Below are 25,000 nucleotides of genomic sequence, written 5' to 3'. Positions count from 1 at the left end.
TCCCACAAACTTAATTCACAGATACACGTTCTTGATTTGCTAATTCCACAGTCATTATTTCATTTAAACATTCAACTGGACAATTTAACTTACTAACAAAATCTTGTGAATCAAATGATCGAGTTTCTCCCGAATCTATTAACACTTTGGCACATAAAGAATTCACATTAAGCGTACCTGCCACGACATCCGTATCCTGGATCACATCCTTCACCGACATGTCAAAAACTCTAGCCCTTGAAGTCTCATTCACTGTTGGGGTAGATCCCATAATCCTTAATGCATTACTGACTGGGGCTGATGTCTTGCAATGCCTGGCCATATGTCCTGGCTTTCCACATTTAAAGCACATAAATCCTATGGCTGGAACCTTTACTGCTGGATTCCGGATAGGCTGATCCTTACTTGCTGGTTCTCTTGCTGGCTGATTTCGGCACTCCCTCGAATAGTGCCCTTTCTGATTGCATTTGAAACATACCACATTCAACTTGTTACAAACTCCTCCATGCTTCTTTCCACATACTTGACAATCTGGAAAAGTTAATCTCAATTGATTCGGCCGATTCGCATTAACTGGACGGTTGCCCTGGCCTCCGTCTCCTGCATTCTGTTTCCTGAAATTAAAATTTCTCCCTGGCTGAAACTTGCCCTTCTTAAAATTTGGAAACTTCCCTGGTTGTGACTGACCCTCACTTCCCTCAACTTTCCTTTTCTTGCTTTCTTTCTCCTTCTGGAACATCTCACTCTCTGTCTCTGCGATCCTAGCCTTTTGTACCACTCCTGCATAGGTATCTAATTCAAAAAAGGCTACCTTCCCTCTGATCCATGGTTTCAAACCTTGCTGGAATCTTTTAGCCTTCTTCCTATCAGTATCAACATACGACGACACATACCTTGACAATTCTTCAAACTTACCCTCATAATCTGTTACCGACATGTTCCCTTGCTTTAATTCTAAAAACTTCAGCTCCATTTGATCTTGAACAAACTGAGGAAAATACTTTTCTAAAAACAATTCCTTAAACCTTTCCCAAGTAATAATATCTATACCTTCCAATGTCTTCACCATCTCCCACCAATAGGTGGCCTCATTCTTCAGATAGTAACTTGCAAACTCAACCTTCTGTTCTTCCTTTACTTTCACTAAGGCAAATGCCTTCTCTATTTCCTTTAACCAAACATTTGCTTCAATTGGCTCTAAGGAACCCTTAAATTCTGGTGGGTTTACTGCTTAAAAAGTTTTAAAAGTTACCTGGGGTTGGTCTATCTTTGTTGTTGTTGTGCCAAGTGAACTGTTTGTTGGGCCAAGATTTGAAGAATCTGGGCTATTGCTGGGTCCATGGGTCCTGGGTTCACATTCGGGTTTGTATCATCTTGGTTGTTGTTATTGTTGGTTTCTTCATTCTGGGTGTTGGTGCGGGTATTTCTTCTGGGAGGCATTTTCTGTAAAGAATCAATCAACTTATTTAGCTTTTGAATCAATCTTTTACATAAAAGAATAGTTTTGCAAAACAGAAATATCTCTTTTTGAAAATAGTTGTAACTAAGTAAATTGCATGCTTCTTTACAGAATATAAACAGTTATGGAAAACAGGGTATATGGTATCGCAAGGGTATAACTGGTGCAATAAATAAGGTAAGGTAACACAGGTGCAATAAAGTAAATGACAGTAATGGAAAGGAAAAGGTGCTGATATATATAGATCAAAAGTTTTAGGTAGTACAAGCGTAAAGATGCTTCGGAAGTAAAAACAAAAGGGTACAACAACCTACTCACTAGTCAGCATAGCTAGTCTATAAAGATAACTCAAAAGTCTACTGGTACATACTACACACCACTGTACATACTACATAACCATAACAACACTGCTCGGCATCTCCCTCTCTGAATCTCTGACTCAACTCCAAGGAAACTCTGGTCCTGCCAGCCTCTCAAAGTCCTCCATTAACTCACTAGCCAACCCATCAGTACATCAGGGCCTCTGCCAGGTAGTGTAGCTCCATGTAGCCTAGCCTCAAGAACCCTCCGTGTCACATGAATCTCCTTTCGAAGCTTCCTCACACCACGATTAACATCTGTAGTCCTAATGATATGATGTAGCTCTCTGATCTGGGCCAACAAGGAATCACACTCCAATAGAAGAGCCTCATACCGGTAATAAGGAACCGGGGGCAATGTAGACTGGAATGGGGCACTCGCAACTGAATGCCCAGTGGAATCCGAATCAGCTGGTGGGGGTCCTCTGATAAGTGGCCTTATACCTGGAGGTGGAATAGCCTGCAATGGTATGGGCTGCAACACAGGTGGAGGTAGTATAGCTAACACTGGTGGAACAACAGGACGTGGATCCGAAGACGGCACTCCAACTGAAGGCTCTGAGTGATCAGCTGATACGGGAATAAAAGAGTCGGCCATCGCTGCTATCTGAAATTATATCGCAATATAAGAATCTCGAACCACGACGCGAATTATACTACTACTGGTTATACCGTAACACTCAACCTCTCGACGTTCTATCATTCTATTCCTTACTTCTAATCCTAACCCTCTACCCATTCCCGTCAACCTAGGCTTGTGTCAGTGACTTATAACCTGTAGCTCTGATATCAAACCTGTGGCGCCCTCCAAACCCGGGTCAGAAGTTTGGGGTCCACACACACACCTTCTTTATAACCTGCTTATAATAATAATAAAGATAATAATAATATATGCAGTGACCCCTACTTACCAATCACCACGGACCGGAACAGGTTAAAGTATGCACAAAAGCCAAACACACTAATATATTACAAACCGTTCAAATCCCAATCATTCAAACTCAAACTGAGTATTAAACTTTATTACAACTTTTACAAACTTAAACTATCCCAAAAGAAGCCTACTAACTCCGCTCAATCAACCTGAACTCCTAGCTCTCGCACTGGACTGGGGATCCGCGGTACCAACTGGTTCCTTCTTAACTGGAAAAGAACAGAAACAATATCGCACAAATGAGCTAACTAGCTCAGCAAGTCATAATGACAAAACTGAGAATAATGATCATCAGGTGGACATGATTATGATATCAAGTGAACAATGGATTATGATTTAGAATTGGATATTATACTTTTAATTTAAAAACCAAGGTTAGGCTGCTGATCAGTCACGCACTAACCCTGAGCAAGGCACACAACATTGCTCTAACTACTGGATCCAAGGCACACATTGGCCTAACTTGACCAATTATATGGTCTGACCACGAATCTAGTCCATAATTTTATAAAAACAATCCAATTCTAACATAATAACAGAATAAGAAATAATAAACAATAACCAGATTCATTAACAACAATAAGTGTTTAACAATGAAAGGGTTTCAATCCTTGTAAAGATCAATAAGATAATTTCAAAGCTTGGATGCTGGGTAATGAAAGAATTGGATAACAAAGGAATCAACATTTCAGGGTTTCAAGATTTGGGCTTTCAAAGCATAGGATACAATGTTTGAGTATATAAGTAATTCAGTTCAGTGTTTAGGATTTTGTTTGCATGTATTTGTGGAGTAGTATTGTGTACTTGAAGTTCGTGTTCGGGTATACAACAATCAATGGTCTAGAAAGAATCAGGTTACGGCTCAAGATCAATAACTGGAATTAAGGTTTAGGGTACAGTGCTTCAAAGCACTTGCAATATCAACAAGACTATCAAGTACTACAATATCTCGAGAAAGTTCAGAACACTTGCCTGGTATTAGCTTACTACACTGCACTCGCTTCCAATCACAACCGTTTTACTCCTCAACTACCTGTTTCCCTTTCCTACGCCATGCCTCTTCTGCTCACATATCATAAGCATCTATCAATAATCGACTCATAGAGTTCTATTCAACACAAACTTCTATCTACCCTTCGTTTTACCCAAATCCGATTAACGGATTGAAAGTTATGCAATAATCAAGTAAACATCGAATATATAGACCAATAGTCAATCAACAAGTCACGTCTAACACATAATACATCACGTAATCAATGACATATCATTTATAAAGAAGTCTCGGGTCATAAATAGGCTTTCTGATATTTAAAATGATTTTTAAAACATTTTTTGGAATTAAAACGGGTTGTTGGATCAATATCGGGTAAAGAAACAGGGTTCGGTTGGCCAATTCTGGTTCCGAAACAATTTTATAATAATTATTGAGCCTTGGAAATAATTTAGAATAATATTTTAAAGCTCGAAACTATTTTTCAGAATTTTTAAATCATTTTTAAATAATTAAATCTAATTAAATAATTAACTAAAATCAATTAATAATTAATTAAATCAATTAATCAATTAATTTTCGAATTAATTGACCAATTAATCAATTAGTAATCAACTGAAGTTAATTAACTAACTAATTCAGATTTATTTTTTGAATTAAAAATAATTTTCGGAATTAAAATAATAATTTTCAGAATTTTCAGAAATTAAAAATGAATTCTTATAATAAAAATAAATAGGAAATATGATTTTTAAACATTTTATAAACAGGAATCCTATTTTTGAAAACTTTGCAAACTACAGGGACTAAACTTCACCATCTTCAAAAATACAGGGACTAAACTGCAATTTTGCAGTTCCAGTCGCCGGAAAATCGGGGTGGCCGGAGAACTCACTTCCGGCATCCTCCCACCACCATCACCTCCAGAATTAAACTACAGATTACCAGGAACATATCCATGCAAACAAATCATTCTAATCATCCCTGTTCTGGCCGGAAATTGGCCAAAAACATCTCCGGTTTCCGGCGAACATCGGGAATTTTAAAAACACAACTCCCTACGATTCAAGCATCCTCTGTTAACGAGCTATATATCAATCGATTGAAAATTTCATAAGGAACACAACCCACTATAAATCAATAGTTAATAACCCCTGAATCAAAAACCCCCAAATTTCAATTGAAAACATTCATACGGGTTATAAACCCTAATTTTGAAATTCGAAAATTAAACCCACTTTTGAGCATGTTATTGAACTCCAAATCAGACGTATGACATATGAAAATCATCAGGAAAACAAGCTCTACAACAAGCAATCATCAAATCATACAAACAATCATCCGAACAAAAATTCATATTATTAATAAAATAAATTCAAAAATAAATAAATTTCCAGAAAATAAACCTTTGATTCGGCGGGTATATGGATTACAGATTCTGATAGAACTTTTCAAGACCTTCAAATCCAGTACTCGAGCTTTTCAAACAAAGATCAATAACACCTTCAAAAGTTTATTTGATTCTTGGAACAGTTTATGAATATATGATTTTTCTCTATAAAATTATATATTTATCTGTCTGCAAATGATTTTGATACGAAATAAAATACGGTAGAAGGCTATTTATATTTATAGAAAATTAGTATCCCGTTGGATCAAAACGGTACGTTTATTTATAAAAACTGATCCAAACGGTATCGGTTTTCGGGATAATTATCCAAACCAGTACAATTTGTACTGCGGTCTTGGTCTCAGCGCCTGGCTACACGTATTACGAAGTGATAATTGGGATAGTTTAATAAAAACCTCCTGTTTATCGAAAATACGGGTTTTATTGATTTACCGAAATGAATATTGTATCGAAAATGTTGCGCCGGGACCCGCGCAGAACAAACCGTACGCCGGATCGAAAAAGTCAAAACATGGAATATGCTCGGAATATTACAATTAGGTTAGGAAGGAGTTCTCGAAAGAGTTTCGGGTTCCAAAAACGTAACAACGGGTGACGTCGGTTGGTTCCCGTTTTTAAAGAATAGATTTTAATTACCCGGAAAAAGATTTTAGAAATTTCATATGATTCTTATAAATCCATAAATCAACATCAAAATCATTAGGAAGATATGACAATTATCTATATTTTATTTTGGACATATAAAAATTAAAATACTCAATTAATATTATTTTTGAATATCCAAGTACAGATAACACTTAACAATTATCTCACAGAATAGATACTGAACACACATAATAATTATTTAATAGCAAAAATAATTACACGATATATCCCGGATATTACAGCTATAAACTGGAACTCTGTATATATTATACATGTCAGAGGATTTCAAAGATTGTGAAATGTTTATATGTATATATATATACTGAATATTTTGCGACTTGGTCGCGTTAAGATATCAGCTTGGTTCATTTCTTCTTGACCAAGACTTTCATGAGTACTATGAGAATGCTCATATATTGTTAATTATTATACATATTATTTCGGTGGGCTTGTTGCTCACCCTTGCTTTCTTCTTTCATCACACAACAACAGATAGAAAAGATGAATAGGACCAAGCTTCCAATTCGCAAGCTGTTAGGAAACGTTCTGCAGTTTTCTGGAAGCGTTGATGCCGCTGTAGCTGAGGTAGAAATTACCAATAGGCTAGACTTTCAACTTCTGATGTACCAAGACTTATGTATCTATATGAATTGTAATAATGGAAAAGAAATATAAATTTATTCAGAAACCCTTTTAAGGTGTAACGGTTTATAATTGTGGAATAAAATGACTTGTGTTATTTTTGCTATTCATCTCTGAGACTATAACTTGTGGTGTGTGTGTGTGTGTATATTGTGGGGTCACAGTACTCAGTAGTTGGTTGACTGTTAAGATTAAGTATTGATAAGGGAAATGGAACTCGTGACAACCCGAATCCCCGACCCCGGATTTGGGGGTGTTACAGAAATGGTATCAGAGCTAAGCGTTATAAACCTCAGAGATGATATAGCGTTATGATAATAAGTTCACTAAGATAATAAGAACTCTTTCCAAGTTCATAGTCAGGCTACCTAATGTAGTACTGAAAGTTAAAACCCTTATGGGAACCCTTATAAATATCGTGGTAGTAACATAGTTCGTTATCATATAGGGCAGTGGGGCACCGAACCCTGAGGTTCAGGAGCATCGGCATGAGGATGTTTTATTACATGTTGGATATCAAATTGTGAATCCGATAGAGTACCCTAGCGAGGGACTGGATGAGATTCATGTTGGGAATGTTGCAGTTGAGGATGTTATCCCAGAAGGGATTGTTGCTGAGGAGGATCTCGTAGAGGGTCCTGACGGGAATAAAGAGAGGACTACTGAGGAATTGATGACCGTAGTCATGGCGACTACCAGAGCTAGAATGGCCGCGAGGGTGGCACTAGAGGATGAAGAGTTACCAAGGGCACCGAGGATAATGAGGGCAGAAGAAGTGGGACCTTCCACGGCACCGGTTATACTAGTATCGGACCCTCTTCCAGAGGTTCCTGTAGACATCCATGAGGTTCCACCAATTCCTGTTCCCTCCCCTGTACAGAGCCCAGCACCTATTGAGGAAATGCCACCTTTATCTCTTGCACCATTGTCACCTGATACCGTGCTTGGTTATCCATTTGGATCTCCTGGGTCTGCACCACCTGCACCCCATGGACTGCTAGATGCTACCACTCAGGCTTCTCTTATCGCCAATTATCATATGACTTGGGGTGGCCTGTCTGAGGCCCGTAATGTTAGAAGTGATCTGTTGGACCGACTTATTGCACCACGAATTGAGGGCGGGGTACTTCCGGAAGGATTAGCTTATAGCATGGAAAGGATTGAGGCTACCACCCGAATTATAGCTAGAGGCCATCTTGAGGGTCAGATTGATCCAGCTCTACTTGCGACTATCTTAGACCTCATCACCGCCTTAATGGAGCAGGTTAGGGATGTCGTGTGTGCCCGCATTTCTTGATCCATAATAGTGTGCAGGGTCTGGGCAATCAGACAAGGGCTTCATGTAGCACCGCTTTTGGAGGATTAGCCTAAGTTATGAATGATTAGTTTTGATGACTAGATGATTATCTATGGTAGTACTTTTGGGATAGAAGCGATCAGATCAAATGATGTAATTCTCTGTAATGTGTTTAGTTGTTGTACCCTCGAACAAATGGTTATGTATATATTCGTTAATTTCAGTTCAGATCAGTTGTTTGTGATAAGTTTATATTGTTAATTGCATTATTAACACTTAAGAGAGTGTCGCGAAGTTTATAGAACTTGAGTATTCATAATTTGCAATCATGCAAGGATTGAACGAGGGAAAGACTTAAGCAAAGTAAGTAAGACAAATATCCAGAGATTCTCAAAAATTTTCCAAGCATTATGCCCCCACGAGGAATAAGATTAGGGGCAAACCTTGAATGTGATAATCAGGGAGGTCGCAATTAAGATATAAGGAACCCTGAATATAATGAAGTGGAAAACAGGGATTTTAACGTATAAGATAACTCCAAGTATGGGAGAAGGATGAAACATTTCATACTAAGGAAATAGAAGGTCGAGTAAGGAAAGGAGACCCGATATGGTACTCCTATATGGCAAATCATGGACCTTCCTAAACAAAACTTATACTTTTACCCCAACCACCACCCTGAGGAAACAATGCAGTCGGAAATTCTTTTAGGACCTTTAAGTCGCTAAGCTCTCAGAGTCCAAGGAACAAGCTGACCCAGTCGAGGCAAGAGCCTGGCTAAAGGAAATAGTGGAATAATTTGAGATTCTAAATGATTGACGAAGTACAAAAGACTGTTTTTGTCACTTACCCTCCTAAGAGATAGACCACCCGCTGGTGAAAGACCAAGAAAGGCACGGAGCAAGAGGTTATGATAAACTGATTAAAGTTCAATCAATTATTTTTGAGAAAGTAAATCCCAAGATTATGGAGATAGTGTAAAAGCTTTAAGAGCCAGAACAAAGGCGGACGAATATGATGAATTACAAATCTAAGATTGTAAAAGTTGTCAAGATTCGTCTAGAGGACAAGAATCCCAGAACGACGTGATGTTTGAAGTCAATGATTAGTGGGTTCGTGAAATGATTGTAAGAGAAAGGAAAATAAAAAGAAAATGGAGTAGAAAGGAGCATAAAGGCAATAGAGTTTGAGGAATGATAAGGGAGTTGGGTATGAGGAAACCCTAAATACTCGTAGTAATAGAAATAGAAAAGTATATGATCGTCAGGATGAGGATGATTCACCATGAGTTAAAGTTGATGGTTGAAGGCATAAGAGATATATATATTGTACACCCTTTAAGTTGGAAGGATTCGAGGAAACCTTGAGATAGTTTGAAGGATAAATTATGAGATGCGGATAGACTGAAGAGACAAGAAAGTAAGAAATTAGGAAAATTGGATGAAGGAAGTGACCTTCAAGAATGTGAAGTGTAAGACCGGTGGCATGATACCCAGAAAGGGAGACGCCAGGTATGAAAGATATCCCAATATTGAGATGACTGTTGAGATAAACAACAAAGGTAAATGAGGATTTATTAAGAAGATTTTCACGTTGAACATGACCAATATCTTCCAGAACATCCATGTTATCATTACCAAATCAGGAAAGAAAAGCAGATAACCATTGTTATCTTTTGGAGGTCATATGGATTGACCTCAATTTGAATAAGGATGCTATTATGAAATTAGGTATAGACTATCGAGGTGGGAATGATGAATAAGATAATCTATCAAGGATATATGACTTGATTTATCCATGGAAGGATGCAAGTACCTATTTAAAGGTGGAATTAAGGGTATAACTTCGATAACTTGAGATGAATCCTAGGGGAATGCATAAAGGTTGGCATTCCACCCTTAATAGGGACAGCATGAGTTTTGACAGTATGAATTGGAAAGGATCAAGGTAACAACAACCTTTAAAGATCAGTGGAGAAAGTTTTCAGAACTATATAGACAATGATTCTGGTATTAGTAAATGGTATCTTGATATGCCCTGTACCTAGGGTGTACCTGATGAAGGATTTAAGGATAACCTTAGAGGTTTTACAAGGAGAAAGGTAGTATTCAAAGTTCTCAAGCATAGAAATTTTGATAAAGGAAATATGACGTAATTATAATAATGCCAGGTGGGGCACGTGTTGAACCATAAGAAAGTATAGATCGATCAAATGAGGGTCGAGATTGGTGAAAACAAGAAGGACCCAAGATAAGAGATGTCCTAAGTATGATCGAGAGTCAGTCGTGACAATGATTAACCTCTAAAGACTGAGGTAATAACTTATGGAAAAATGGTGATATTTTTGTTTTCTCTCATCAGATTTTAAGGAAAACATCTTCACACAAGCAGTGATTGGAAATGAGGTAGAAAATTTAGTGAAAGTGGTTAAACTGACATTGATTGTAAGGAAATATTACTATCAAGAAAGGCGAAAGAGGTGGCCGACACTTTAAGTGTGAGAGGACAATTATAGGCGCTCGTGCCAGAGGAATATAGTGATAATGGTTAAGGTCGTGAAGGTTGTATTATGGTGTGGAAGATTGACATTCCTTCTGATGATTGTGCGATACTCAACCGTGATAGTAGTTGGGTAAAGATTAATTTTTGTAATCACCGTGAGCGGGCTATCTATCTTAGAGGGTCATATCTTAAGATAAGCCAGGACCATGTTACGAAAGGACTAAATGAACCTTTGAGCTTCATGTCTCCTAATAAAGATATATGGTTAATAATGGTATTAACCTGCTATCGTTGCTTTCATTGAAACTCTTCTGCAATTTTATCTGCTTCATGTCATATGTACGTCAAATTCAGGAGTGTTCTTCATGAATCATAAACGGTGATCATGTTACCTCCTTAAAAGAATTCGATACGATATGTATGGACTCCGTATGGTTAGCTATTAAGACTTCATGGAAAACGAATGACTACAGTAGGTCAACGGTGGACCACAGTAATGCAGGAATGATTCTACGAGTAATGAGCCGATTACTTACAACTGTGAAAGTTGTATTGGAATGGATGTTGAGATTGAGTACCACTAATCAGGTCGTGGTAGGGTGTAAGTTATCATTGATAGACTAATTAAGTAGAGTATCTACCTATTGAATTATTATTCCCTCTTATGAAAAGAGAGTCGTATTACTATATGAGGAAGGTTGCGGTGCAAGCATAGAATTCTAGTAACGATGATGTCTAGAATGAAATCCCAGATTCGATTTTCGATGTCGAGGGAGTTTCAAAGGTGATTGTGTATAAGCTCGAGCAAGAGCATGGGTCCATAGAATGATGGACAGAATATCAAAAATATTTAGGCATGTGAAATACGATGTTATAATACCTGATGTTGATATATATACGTATATGTTTTGTTCTCCTATGATAAACCTCTATAGTTCAGAGGTAGATTCCAAGCCAGATATTTTGTGGCAGTATATTTTATATATATATATAATTCTCTTCAATTCGTTCTTTTCTCTCCTTTTCATTTCATATAAGCTGAGAAGAACAACCCTTCCAGAAGGGGAGGTATTGCCGAATGACTATCTATCTGTGTGATAGAAGCCTAGTAGGATACCACATGTTGTTTAATTGCTTGTCAAGTACTAAAGGCTGGCCACCTTCTGTAGTAACTATGCAATAGAACAAGTGTTCATGATCATAATGATCTCTCAACAAATTCCTTTACTTCTATACGATGGATCAAGCTTTCAAAGATAGAAGCAGCTAGAAAGGAGTACTATCAGTGCAGTGGTATTCTGATTCTAAGGCGTTTGTGATACTAAGGTTGACGCGATTATTAAAAGGTTATAGAACGCTAACAAGCAAAAGTATAATCAGTATAAAATTTGCTACGGAAGGTAGTAACGATTACGAACTGGAAAAGAATGGGTATTGAGAAGCAAAAGCTATAATGCTAGAAGCTATGATGAGAGTCGGTGCAATAGACTTGAAAGAATTTGGAATGATCACTTAACGCGGATTAAGTTTTCTCACGATAATCGATCGTATGTCAGTATCGAGGTATCGCCTTATGAGATCCTTGAGGGAAGACAATGTCGATCTCCCTTATGTTAGGATGAAGATTGTAGAGCGCAAGATGCTCGGACCCGCAGTAGTCCAAAGGACCAAGGATATAATAGATCTAATCAGAGGAGGGCTGGTAGTAGCCCAAGATGGACATAAGAAGTATGTTGATTTGACACGAAAGGACAAATAATAGGAAGTAGGGGACCTAGTGCTGTTATAGGTATTCCCTTGGAAAAGATGGATGTGGTTCGGAAAGAAAGGAAAGCTAAGCCCACGAATTGTTGGACCCTTGGATATATTAAGAAGTATTGGGAAGTTAGTATATGAGCTATCCCTACCCCCGAACATGTAGCAAGTTCATAACGTGTTCCACGTATCAATGTTAAGGAAGTGTAATTCGGATGCCAGACAAATAGGGGCATATGAGCGCATAGACATGCAACCAGACGTAACCTATATGGAGAAACCCAAGTAATAAGATCCCGGGTATGATCCCTCAAACGATAAACGAAAATGAAAGTTAAGCGAACCGTATAACAGATAAGCGGTCATTAGCCAAGTAATTAGAAGCTAATCAAAGAGGTTAGTGAGGATGATGTCATCAAACCAACAAGAAGAGGACAAGTGTGGGAGGATGACATAACATGATGACCTAAGCATGACCAAAGAAAAGGGTGTTGTTGGTTGATTGTGAACCACACAAAATTCACCATGGTTAAAAGTAATAAATCAAAACAAAAGCAAGCAACCAAGCAAAACAAATCAAAAAATCACAAAAACACAAAGTTGACTTCATTTTCTTCAAGAAAGCTCTCGGCCTTTCTCTTTTTTTCAAGAAGAAAAATCCAAAATCCTAGATCCAAACCTTGTTAATTAGTGAGGTAATTATCTAATACTCCTTATGCATAGATATAGCTATCCTATAAGTTTGAGCTTCAAATTTCTTCACAATATATTCCTAAAAATTCATGGAAGAAGAGGGTGAATAGTGTTTTTCAAGAACTTAAAATTTTGTTCTTGAGTTTTTGTTTAGATTAAGCTTGGGTAAGGACTTTCAAGGGTGATTCCAAGCTAATTAGTTACTCCCACTCACAAGGAAGGTATAATCTCTTAACCTAGCTTTTTTATTGAATGTTAAGAGCTTAATATGAGTATTATAGTTCACAAGAGGCTTGATTGTTGTGTATGTAGAGATTAGTTGGTTTTGTGATGTTTTTGGAGTTGTAAATCTTTGTTATTAGTTAAAGAACTTAAGAATAGTTTTAGTTCATGTTTGAGATTAATATAAATTGGAAAAACTTGAGGTTTTGGGGCTGTTGTAGTGAGGTATGGATGGATTTTGGTTGTATGGTTGAATTGTGGTTGATTTGTGGTTGAATTGGAGTAGGATAAAAATTGGTAATCGCGTAAATATAGTCGTCGTAATGTCCGATTTACTTTAGACTGTTTTGTTCTTAACATCAGGACCCGAGAACTCACTGTTAGGTTTTGACCATTGCTATGATTAGATAGTTCATGTTACGAGCTTCATTTTGATATGTGGTTCATTTGAATCCGATGTACGGTTTAGGAGAAACGACCGTTTTAAGTAACGGGGTTTCGCGAATGAACCATTACCCCTCGTCTTACTTTGAAACATTGGTTAAAGACCTTAAATGACTAATTGGAGCATGAAACATTTATGTAAAGTGTATTAGGCAGTTGGTAAGGCACTCACTAAATAATCGCCTTAAAACTCTTAATGGTTAATTTATTAAAAATGGCGGAGCCGAGGGTACTCGAGCGACTTAAGAGAATCATTAAGCGCAAAGCGAGCGTTAGAGTCTAATTGGTTTAAGTATAGATTCTTAAGCGACTTTGGTTTAATTCCAACTTATATGTGTTTTATAGGTTACCAGACTCATCCCAGGACTTTTACCACCCCCAGTCGCTCAGGCAAGTTTTCTACCCGTTATACTGTTGTTGTGATGTATACATATGTATATGCATTATCTTGTGATAAGTGCATGATTGTTATTAGCAAATCTTGCGATATATTGGAGCATGCTGATATGGTATATATGCATGTCTATTTCGTAATCTTGATATCTAATTGTTGATTCAATTGCTTATAAGTTGCATAATACCTATGCTAGAGATAAGCAGAAGTTGCGTATACCCTTAGTATAGGGGACCCAAAGGTGAACATATTTTCTAAACCGGGAGATGATGTTCCCGAGTATATTATATATATATATCTATATATATATATAAATACTTTTCAAAACTATTATTCGAATAAGGTTTATTCGATAACTTTATTTCACTTAATGAATATTATTTTGAATATTCATTCGAGGACTTATGACTCCGCTTATTTTATTTAATGAATATTGTTTTGAATATTCATTCGAGGACTTATGACTCCGCTTATTTTATTAAATAATATTCTTTATTTTATTAAAGAATAATGTTTCGATAATCAAACTTATTTTCTATTATTCAAATAAAGATTGTACTTTCGTATAAGTATATCTTTGGTTATTTATTATTCATTTCTAGTATGAGTTTTAAAACTTCTACTTCAATTATTTTTATAAAGATTATTCTTTATGGGAATATTATTTAAATAATAATATTCGGATATTTTCTAATACATTGGGACTGATTTATTTTATTAAATCAGCATTACTCCAAACATTCTTAAAAATGTTTTCGAGTCTTCAAAATGATTTTTAAAGGTTAGGGCGGATCCCAAAACTCATTTTTTTATATTTAAGATCTTCCTTTCGAAGGGGATTTAAATACTCGCTCAAAACCTGAGGGATCCGGCTCTGTGGTGTATTTTATATTTGTAACAAGGTTGTTGTTTTGATAAAAGAGTTTTTGATTACTTACCCAACACTCGGGAAGTAAAATTCTTGGAACAAGTTAATCCATTAACAGGCACCGCCTGGGAAATATCGGTGAGTTTTCCTTTCCAACTAGATACGACATCTTGGTGGAGCCATATCAACAAGTTTCTACTTGGGGAAAGGGGGGACGAGCTTTACGTTTTAGAGTCATGGATTTCATCTGAACTAGGAGTGGCGTAAGTGGTTGAGTGGCGCCGGCCCGACCTTATTATATTGGCCCAAATGGCCTGGAAGTTCCGCTAAGACGGTCCATTCCTTAGGAGTCCAGGGTTCGGTTGACAAGTAAATCCGACTGTTCTCCTCTACATGTAAAAAAATGGTGGGGTTGCACTACTACGACTGATCATCGTAAGTGGTCTTCCTAGCGCGGTAAACTCCCGTAATGAGTTCATCATCCAAATGGGATATTTCTGCAACATTACCCAGAGCACTTCGATAGAAAGGCTACGGTTGGGCGATTGTTAAGTGTTGGCGGGGTCGAGTTTTCAAATGATGTTTGCATCAAATGAAGTATCTTGTAACTTCATTTTATTTTGATGATATTTTAAAGATTGATTCTATACAAGTTTTGTCTTGTATCTTAATCTATGGGATGAACTATTTATACATTGAACGGTGGTAGTTCAAGTAGTATTCGGAAAAGATATAAGTATATTGGAGTACCTTGTAACTTCATCTTTTAAACTTATATCTAGTAAATGATTATCTTGTGCATGTCAAAGATTTTCAGAAAAACGTTGAGACAAGGTTAGATATATGAGATCACCTTGCAACAATATTTTTATACAGTTATAAACTGGAACTCTGTGTATATTATACATGTCAGAGGATTTCAAAGATTGTGAAAAGTATATATGCATATATATACTGAATATTTTGTGACTTGGTCGCATTAAGATATCAGCTTGGTTCATTTCTTCTTTACCAAGACTTTTATGAATACTATGAGAATGCTCATATATTGTTAATTATTATACATATTATTTCGGTGGGCTTGTTGCTCACCCTTGCTTTCTTCTTTCATCACACAATAATAGATAGAAAAGATGAATAGGACCAAGCTTCCAATTCGCAAGCGGTTAGGAAACGTTCCGCAGTTTTCTGGAAGCGTTGATGCCGTTGTAGCTGAGGTAGAAATTACCAATAGGCTAGACTTTCAACTTCTGATGTACCAAGACTTATGTATCTATATGAATTATAAAATTATAATAATGGCAAAGAAATGTAAATTTATTCAGAAACCCTTTTAAGGTGTAACGGTTTATAATTGTGGAATAAAATGACTTGTGTTATTTTTGGTATTCATCTCTGAGACTGTAACTTGTGGTGTGTGTGTGTGTATATTATGGGGTCACAGTACTCAGTAGTTGGTTGACTGTTAAGATTAAGTATTGATAAGGGAAATGGAACTCGTGACAACCCGAATCCCCGACCCCGGATTTGGGGGTGTTACATGGTCTGTTAAAAAGGATCGTCTTCATAAAGTACTTGAGAAATAACAGCAATATCAGCATTTGATGTCTTCATGGAATTCTCGAAGTCTTCCTCAATTTGCCGTAGTTGTTCAAGATCAACTCTTGGATTTTCTTTTGCACATATTCCTCTACTCTCCTCGGAATCAAATAACTGAATCTTTGGATCTTTGTAGAACAGAGTTGTCTTTCAGAGATTGAAGAAATTGACTTGCTTTAGCACCAGCTTCTATCTCCAGAATGCATTGATCTTCATCAGCAACAATTGTGACTTGTGAAGATTTTTACATTTTTGTAGTCATGGTCAAATCTTCAACTCTTCTCGCCTTTTCTCCTTTTGTTATCCTTCTTCCCCCCTTTTTACCTCCATCATAATTTTCATCATCAGTACTTGTCAATGATAGTTGTTTGCATTTAGATGTAATAATATTCTCCCCCTTTTTGGCATCATCGCCAAGGAGTAGAGAAAGAATCAGCTCCATTGAATTATGTACTTCTGTAAGTTGAGCAAACATTTGATCTTGTTTAGCTTCCATTCTAGCTTGACTGGATTCAATTGTAGTTTTTCTGGAAACTATTGATGAAATTTGTTTCTGAATTTCCTGATGAGTAGTCAGCTTTGAAGCAATCAAAGATTCTTTAATCCTATTGATTTGAGTAGTAGTTGCTTCATGAGCTGTGTGTAAGGATCTGACAACTAAAGTTGATGCTTTCAGATGATTCAGTATATCAGGATTTGTAATTTTTCATTCTGATGTTTCCAGATGTACAACAGCTTGTGTTCGAGAAATAGGATATGTATTATCTTTCCAATGAGCATTCTAGAGATTATCAGAATAATCCTTTTCTTTCATAGCATCTAACTCTTTCCGAATGTGTTGTCTCACATGCATAGGCATATCTTCAGGGAAGAAAAGATCATCCTCATGATCTATAATAGCATTAGAAACATTAGCCTCTTCACCATCATTAGATTCTTCAACAGTAATCGGATTTTGCACTAATTGCTGAACTTTATCATCAGCTTCAGCATATAGAATAGAATTAGAAATTTGTGCAGTTTGTGATCCAGTTGCTTCAGAAGCTTCCATACCTTCAGCAATTAACTCCACATCTTCAAGTATCGTAGATAAATGAATTGGAGCTTCGAGATTAACTTCTAGAACCTCATTTCCTGTAACATGCTGTAGTGATTCATGTGATGAAATGAATGAAACTTTATGAATGGACTTCTGTGCTACTCCATCTTCAGCAACAACATAGATTTCCTCAGGTGAATGTAAAGTAGAGTAAATGGACTATTTTTCAACAAAAATAGGGATTGTACCATGTGGTGGAATAGTAGAATGTTTGGACTGCAAGAAAGTATCAGTACTTAGAATTGCAGGGAGATTAATAGCCCTTAGTGTATCAGAGTGTTCTTGATGTTCTTGATGTTCAACAGACTATTTTTCAGCATCTGTTTCTTTAGTACTCTAAGCACCTACAAACATATATCAGATAAAACTTAATCTCTCTATTCTTTTAAAGTAGTCTCACTACTCCTCACACCACACATCTCATGACTTTTAATAGTAAGAGCTTCCTCACAAGGATTACTAAATTATATCTCTCATCTACCTCTTCTTTTGCCAGGAAGGATCCTGCCTCTCTAAATTCTATTTTTCTCTCAATCTTTTCACACATCTCACAGAAAAAGGCTCAGAAAGATTGTCCTACAGAAATAAGAGGTGGCTAAAGAAGGGTGATCAGTGGTCATACAACTAGAGGTATTCCTTAAATAAGGTTTAGGAGTAATCATACTGATAGGATTTATATCATGAAAAATGTAATAAATAGTGAAAGAACCAGATCAGTATTTAAAATAAATGTTGATAAAGTAATAACAGTATTTATACCTTGTGAATCCGAGGATGCAGATTATGTGCGAACATTCAATTGTGGTACTGACAAAATATCAACAGATAATTGAGACGGATGAACTCTACCTTCAGCATCAATAATAAGAGTCACTGCATCGGGAGTAAGGCTTGCATTGCAACTTTGATGCAATGGTTCTTGTGTAGCTGGAGAATCAGGAGTTGCTGGATGACTTTGACAACCAGGTTCTTGTGTACTCTTCTCCATAATTGCAATAATAGACTCCTGAGCAGCTTCAATCAGAGGCTCTTGTGCTTCAATATATGGTGTACCACTTTGAGGTGCACGTTCTTGTGTGACTGGATTAGAAGATGTAGCTGCTGTAGCCCTTTGAGATGCAGGTTCTTTTGTGCTTGATCCAGGAAAAAGTCCTTTCTCTTGCAGCCTCTTGACACTAGCTTCTACTTGCTCATGAGAGACTTCCCTTGCTCTCTTGTAATATTGCATGACTGGAGTTTCAGATAATTCTACAAGTTCCTCAGCAGTAGAATGGATGTCAGAATTTGGATTTGATGCATTATGTGTCTTGTTATTCCCAAATAATCTAAACAAGAATTACAAAAGGGGGGTTGAATGTAATTCTGGCTTCTTTTCAATTTTTAAGAACAGTTCTTCAATAAATATATATAGTTGTGTTTGATTTAGCAATGGTGCGGAATAAAAGAAGTATAGAAATCAAAACATAAAGTATTTAAATAAAAGTACTTAAAAACTTTATGGTGGATTGAACTTTTCCACTAGAGATATATTTTTAGTAGAGAACTCTGTGTTACAAAATTGTACACAGCTGCTTACAAGTTGAATCTGCAAAATCCAGAGAAGTTCTTTACAAATTATGCCTTATCTATTTATCTGGTAATTTTCTTTCTAACTTGGATACACTTCAACTTCCTACTCTTGGTTTATATATCACCAAGTTACATGATAAGAAGACACACAAATAAGATAAATTATTTCTAGTCCAACTTCATGCTTCTTCACTTCTTTTTCCAGCATCTTTGAATATCTTCAATTTAGCATGGAAATGGAAATGCTTCTTTGTTCTCTAAAACCTGAATTAGGCTGCCACATTCCATTTGCATACAACTAACATATGTGACTGTCAAGTCACTATTAACTGCTTTTTTGAATTTGATCATCCATTAAAACTCACATTGATCATCCATTGAAACTCAGGTTAATCATCTGTCGAGACTTAAGTTGATCATCCGTTGAAACTTTTTGAATCATCCGTTGAGGCTGTCTTCTTGGCATTTGACTCTATTTCATTTACACAAGATTACAAGGTATCTAATATTTACACTTAACCAATCTATCTTGCATATCAATCTAGTAGTCAACATGACAAAAACATTCTACAACATCTAGTTAACTAAGTTATTTAAGTATGCAGAAATGTGCTACTGGTCTTATTGTTATATAAACTACTCTTTCAACGGATGTTGAATTGATCATCCGTTGAGAGCTACAACTTCACTTAAATAATATCTACTAAGTGTTTTATTCAATTTATCATCAAGTACACAACAAATTCCTAACAATCTCCCTCAATTTATGTCTACTGGAATTGTAGCCATAAATTAAGAGAAACTTGATGATAAGAAAATACTCTATGAATACCAAATGAAATAAAGTAGATTAAAATTTACAAGTGCTGCAGTTTATTGAGAATTCTCACAAAGAAGGATTTGTAGAGTGTCTTACAGATCATTTTCAAGGTGCTCCTTTAGACTGAGCAAATTTAGATCATTTCCTTGATTGCCTTGACTTATTTCCGAGCTTCAGATTGTTTTCCTCAATTTAATTTTGGAGTTTCCTGTAAAATTCTGATTCATCCTCATTTGACTGATCCAGCTTTTCTTGCATCTCCTTGAGAGTTTCATTGTTTGCACTCTTTAGTTGATCTTCCAATCTGAAGAATCTTCTGATGTATTTTTCATCTTTGAACTCCAATATCCAATAAGGCCTCAAATGCACCCTATCTTCAGTGAAAGGAATTGTCAATACTCTTGGTAGTGCATTTGGTCATCTCCAGCTATTCCTTATCTCCTCAATCTTGTTTAGTACCATTTTCTTGGCAACTATATTAAATCCAAAGTTTTTCTTGATTGCAGAGAAGATGGTAACCAAAGTGGAATAATCTTCATTGAGAATTCTGTGAAATGGCCATGTAATCTCTTTATCACCCTTGTACCTGAAGACTAGTCTCTCTGGAAGGTGCTTGTAGGCATGAATAGCTCTAACTTCTTCTAGCTCATCCAGATAGAGATTTATGTCTAAAAATTCTTTGATGTCACATATGTAGAGTTGATATCCCTTGTTGACATTAGGATTGGATTTGGCCACTTGCTTGGATTGAAGCTTGACAGGCTTGACTATTTTGACTACTCTTTTCTTTGCCTTCCTTTGTTTGGAACAGATTGGAAGATTTAGATCAGAAAAAGGCAAGTTGTCCCAATCTATAGGCTCATCCTTAGAAATTGCAGGATTACCATGAAAGGTGATGTTAGGATCAACCTTGAACTCAGCCTCCTTCAATATAGGTATGGCTGGTTGACTTGAAATTGTAAATTGGTTTGGCATGTAGTCTTCCTTATCTTCATTGAAATCTATCTTCCTCTTTGCATGGATTTTGTATCTAAACTTCCTCTTAGTCTGCTTTGGTTCTTCTTTCTTTCCTTCATTCAGATCTTCAGTTGTCACAACAGGCAATGTAACTTCAGTGGTTGCAGGCTTCTTGGTTAGGTTCTTGGCTTCTAAAGCAGCTTGATTTTGTTGTTGTTTAAGCCTCACCTTTTCTTCTTTTGTAGCCTCTGCAAACTGTGGATGTCCAGCCACTACACAGGTTAGTTTACCATTCCTGTAGATCTTAACTATTCTGTTCTTTGACACTGTGTCTCTGGGATCTTTGGATAAGGAAATAGACCTTGCAAGCAGCTTCTTTTCATCTGGCCTAGGGGTTTCATTGGATAAGTCCAGTGGATTTTTGTCTGAATTCTTTGGATAATTTCTTTTTGGCTTTAAAATCACACTGGCCTTTGGAGACTTGATTGATAAGGTTTGACCCCCTTTCCATGTTCCCCAGGCTCATTTCATTAACTGAAATTTATCTCAATTGAGAGAAGTGAGAAAAGACCTTGTCTTGCTTCCCAATTGGACCAAATTTCTTCTTGATATTTTCATCAAGCTTCTTCCATTTTGCATCTAGCTCTTGCTCAACTGCTGCAAAATCAAGCTTTTTAAATTTTTCATTTGATTCCAACTTAGCAGCTGCTATCTTGATCAGATCAATGATGTCCAAGGCTAGTGGCTTTATGAAAGTAACTGCTGGAATAATCACTTTGCTTACTTGAATATTGAGCACTTTCTCCCCCTCACTTGTTGACTCCCCCTGGCTAACTGGAATGATAGAGTCTTTCTCCCCCTTTTTGTTAGCATCAAGTTGAGTGGAGGTTGAGGTTTGTGCTGCCACCAGTTTCTGAAGTAGTAGAGTTTGTTGAGCTTGGTGTAGATGGATTTGAGTAATTGAGGTTTCCAGGGTCCTGAGCCTGGCGTCCAAGGAGTCAAATTTGGTGGCTAGATCAGAATTTTTCCTTAGTTGTCTAGTGACATCCAACAGTGTTGAGGCAGGTAGCATGGACTCTAATCTCTCAGTAATGTCTTTCTTGACCTGTCCAATCTCATTCTTGATTTCAGACACATCTTGATTTTGTTTGAGAGATTGGATCTTGTGTAACTGAAGAGATTCAAGGTGTTCTTGGAGAAGAGACTTGGGGTTGACATCTAAAGTGGCTTGAATAGCTTTCTGAGTTTGTTGAATTAAGTTGAAGAGAGTGGATTTAAAGTGATGTGTATCACAGTCCTTACTAAACATCCAAGATGAAGTGTTTGTGATTAAGCTAGTCCTTGTGTCTCCCCATGTGTGCATGAAGTCATCTTCATCATCTTCATCCCCAAACTCCTTAGAACCACCAGATGGATAGGTAAAGTCATTACCAGTTATGGAAAGCATGGCAGTGATTGCATCATTTGCCCTGTGCATAGATTCAGTAGTGTGCACCAAGTTCAATATCTTCTCAGCAGCCATATTATCATGTTCAGCTAAAATTTGATAAGCTGGAATAGGGTGAGTAAATGCCTTAGCTTCATAAGAAATAGAGTCTAAGACAGCTTAATATTCTTGCTGAAGTAGTTGTTTCTTTTCAGCCTCATTGACATCCATTAACTCACTAATAATGGGCTCTTCCCATTCTTCTGTACCTTCTTTTCTTTCATTTTCTCTCTGTTTTTGCATCAAGGGCTCCCCTTGGCTTCCCACCCTCACCTTCACCTACTAAGGTGGGACTCCACTCACTCACTTTTTCCAAGCTAGAAGAAATAGCTTGCAGAGTTTCACTCGTTTCCTCTCCTTTTGCCTGAGAGCAACTCAACCTCTCACTCCGTTCACTCCCTTCCCTCAATATTAAGAGTGATTGTACAACCACTAGATCATCTGCACTTTTAATTGTAGTTGAAATTTGGAGGGGTGCAGTGATATTCAACGGATGAGGAACATTCATCGAAATAGTAGTTGAGAGTTTCAACGGATGACTATTGTTTAGCACATCCGTCGAGATACAGTCACTAGTAGAAAGATGAACAATATCCATCGAGTTAGTAGAAATGACAGAGCTTGGAGTAGAGACTAATGTAGAATCTGTGGAGATTGATTTGAGATTTTGCACAGTATTCTCAATAGAATCAGAAAGGAATGGCAAGTGAGCCAACAAATCATCTAAAAGATGATGCTCACTGATAAGTGGCATTTTATACCACTTAGAGCGTCTTAAAATGGCTTAAATTGGTGTCTTGAAATCAAGTGTATTTGATGCGTTTTTCTAGTGTTTATGCATTTCAGGGTTTTAGTTGCATTTCGGGGGAGGAATCATCAAGAATAAGCCTTGGCATGTGTTCACCATTGCGAGAGGAAAGAAACGGGCAGATTACGGCGAAGAAACGGAGCAAAATCAGAATTTTTCCAGTAGAGGTCTGAGCGCCCGCTCAGCATTGCTGAGCGGCCGCGCAGCAAGCTGAGCGCCCGCTCAGCTAGGCTGAGCGGCCGCGCAGGGTCGGGAAAAAAGACAAATTATTTTAGGACTTCTACTTCTGTTTGGTTTCCACTTCTATGTAATCTGAGTTTTATGGGACTATTATATAAGTAGATTTGAGACGTTTTCACAAGTGTGGATTGAAGAAGATTGTATTTTTACGCAAGGAGCGAAGGGATAAGGAAGAAGACCGATTTAGCACATCGCAACGAAGAGGAAGCATATCTTCTTGTGATTCTTGTTTCGTTGTAACGTTGGATGCTAGTTTTCTTGCTTTGAACTTATTTACTCTTGTGACGTACTCTGTTTTAATATAATTAGTTTAGTTATTATTCTCTTATGTTTGTTTATCATGATTTCATATGAACCCATGATGACGATAAGTGCTATTGTGGGCTAATCGTGATCATGGGGTTGCAACGGATTTATTATGGAATTCTTTAGTTAATTGTTTAATACTTTAGTGTGTGATGATTGCATGATATCTAGTATTGGTTGTGCGTATTCGTCTTATGTGCGTCGCGAACATATAAGATAGGGTGTTAATCTCTTGTGAAGCGACGGTGGATCTTGAGATTTAGAACTTGCCATGCTAGCATAGGTTCATGTACGTTGTGCATGATTAGTGGGTAACTCTAACAGTTTTATTTGCCCTATGTAATCAAAAGGAATAACTTGTGCTCAAATCATTGTGTTGTCAATTTCTGTAGACATATGGGAACTCAACATAATTGATGACTATTCAACTTCTATCTTAATTGTGGATGCTTGGTAGAATGGTATTAGTACAATGAAAGTTGGCTTTTATCAGTTTCGTGTTATTCGATTAATATCATCACTGTCACATGCTAAAGGTAATAACAATGGCTATAGAAAGAAGTAATAATGAAGTTGTGATCTCATGAGTGTTTTATTATTGATAAATTGAAGTGTTAGTTAAGTGATTAATTAAGTAGTTAATTATAGTTAATATTTAATCAACAATTTTAAGTGTTAGTATCTTAACATTGAGAAGTAATCATACATTGGTGAGTGAGTTTAATTAGACAATAATTTAGTCTGAGTCTCTGAGGGAACGAACTAGAAAGTATTCTATATTACTTGCGAACGCGTATACTTGCGTGAATATTAGCGCGTGTTTTCGCCCTAACAAGTTTTTGGCGCCGCTGCCGGGGACTCGGCGTATTTGTTTAGTTTATGTACTTACCATCATTGGTCATTAGGACTCGGTGATTAGGACGTAGTAGTTACTTATTTCTTCCGGTTGTGTTTCAGGTACTTTAGCAAGCGTTAATGCAAACTCGTTCTCGTGCTCGCAAGAGGACTTTAGATACAGCTGAGGAGACAGACGAAGTTCTTGATATTCCGGAGAAGTTAGATTTTGAGGATTCGGATTCAGGAACTGAGCAGAAAAAACCAGTAAACATGGGAGATCGTATTGTTCAAGCTGATCCAGCTCTTATGGATTTTTCTCGGCCTAAAATTGATGACATTCAGTCAAGCATCCTTCATCCGGCTATTCAAGCTAACACCTTTGAAATCAAGCTAGGCACTATTCAGATGGTGCAGAATTCTATTTCTTTTGGAGGAGCGACAACTGAAGACCCCAACATGCACATAAGGAATTTTGTCGAGATCTGCAGCACTTTTAAGTATAATGGCGTGACTGATGAGGCTATCAAGTTGAGGCTTTTCCCATTTTCACTGAGGGACAAGGCTAAAGACTGGTTACATTCTGAACCGGCTGGGTCCATCACTACGTGGCAAGATCTTGTGCAAAAGTTTCTGGTGAAGTTTTATCCGATGGCAAAGACTGCT

The 25,000-nt window shown here is 37.0% G+C and overlaps 1 protein-coding gene across 1 annotated transcript in view; it reads right to left on the bottom strand.

Moving 5' to 3' along the window:
- The window catches only part of LOC141690484 (uncharacterized), an 86,758-nt gene extending 64,576 nt beyond the window's left edge, over positions 1 to 22,182 (bottom strand). The window contains exons 1-2 of the mRNA XM_074495282.1: positions 21,713 to 22,182; positions 18,293 to 18,639 (exon numbers count right to left, since the gene is read on the bottom strand). Of these exons, the coding sequence (XP_074351383.1) occupies positions 18,293 to 18,639; positions 21,713 to 22,182 (817 nt within the window). The remainder of the gene's footprint in view (positions 1 to 18,292; positions 18,640 to 21,712) is intronic.
- Between the last annotated feature and the right edge of the window lie 2,818 nt (positions 22,183 to 25,000).

Source organism: Apium graveolens, chromosome 2 (genome assembly GCF_009905375.1).
Source record: "Apium graveolens cultivar Ventura chromosome 2, ASM990537v1, whole genome shotgun sequence".
Classification (NCBI taxonomy): domain Eukaryota; kingdom Viridiplantae; phylum Streptophyta; class Magnoliopsida; order Apiales; family Apiaceae; genus Apium; species Apium graveolens.
The sequence above is the reverse complement of the archived record's forward strand: the minus strand, read 5'-3'. Positions and strand labels throughout refer to the sequence as shown.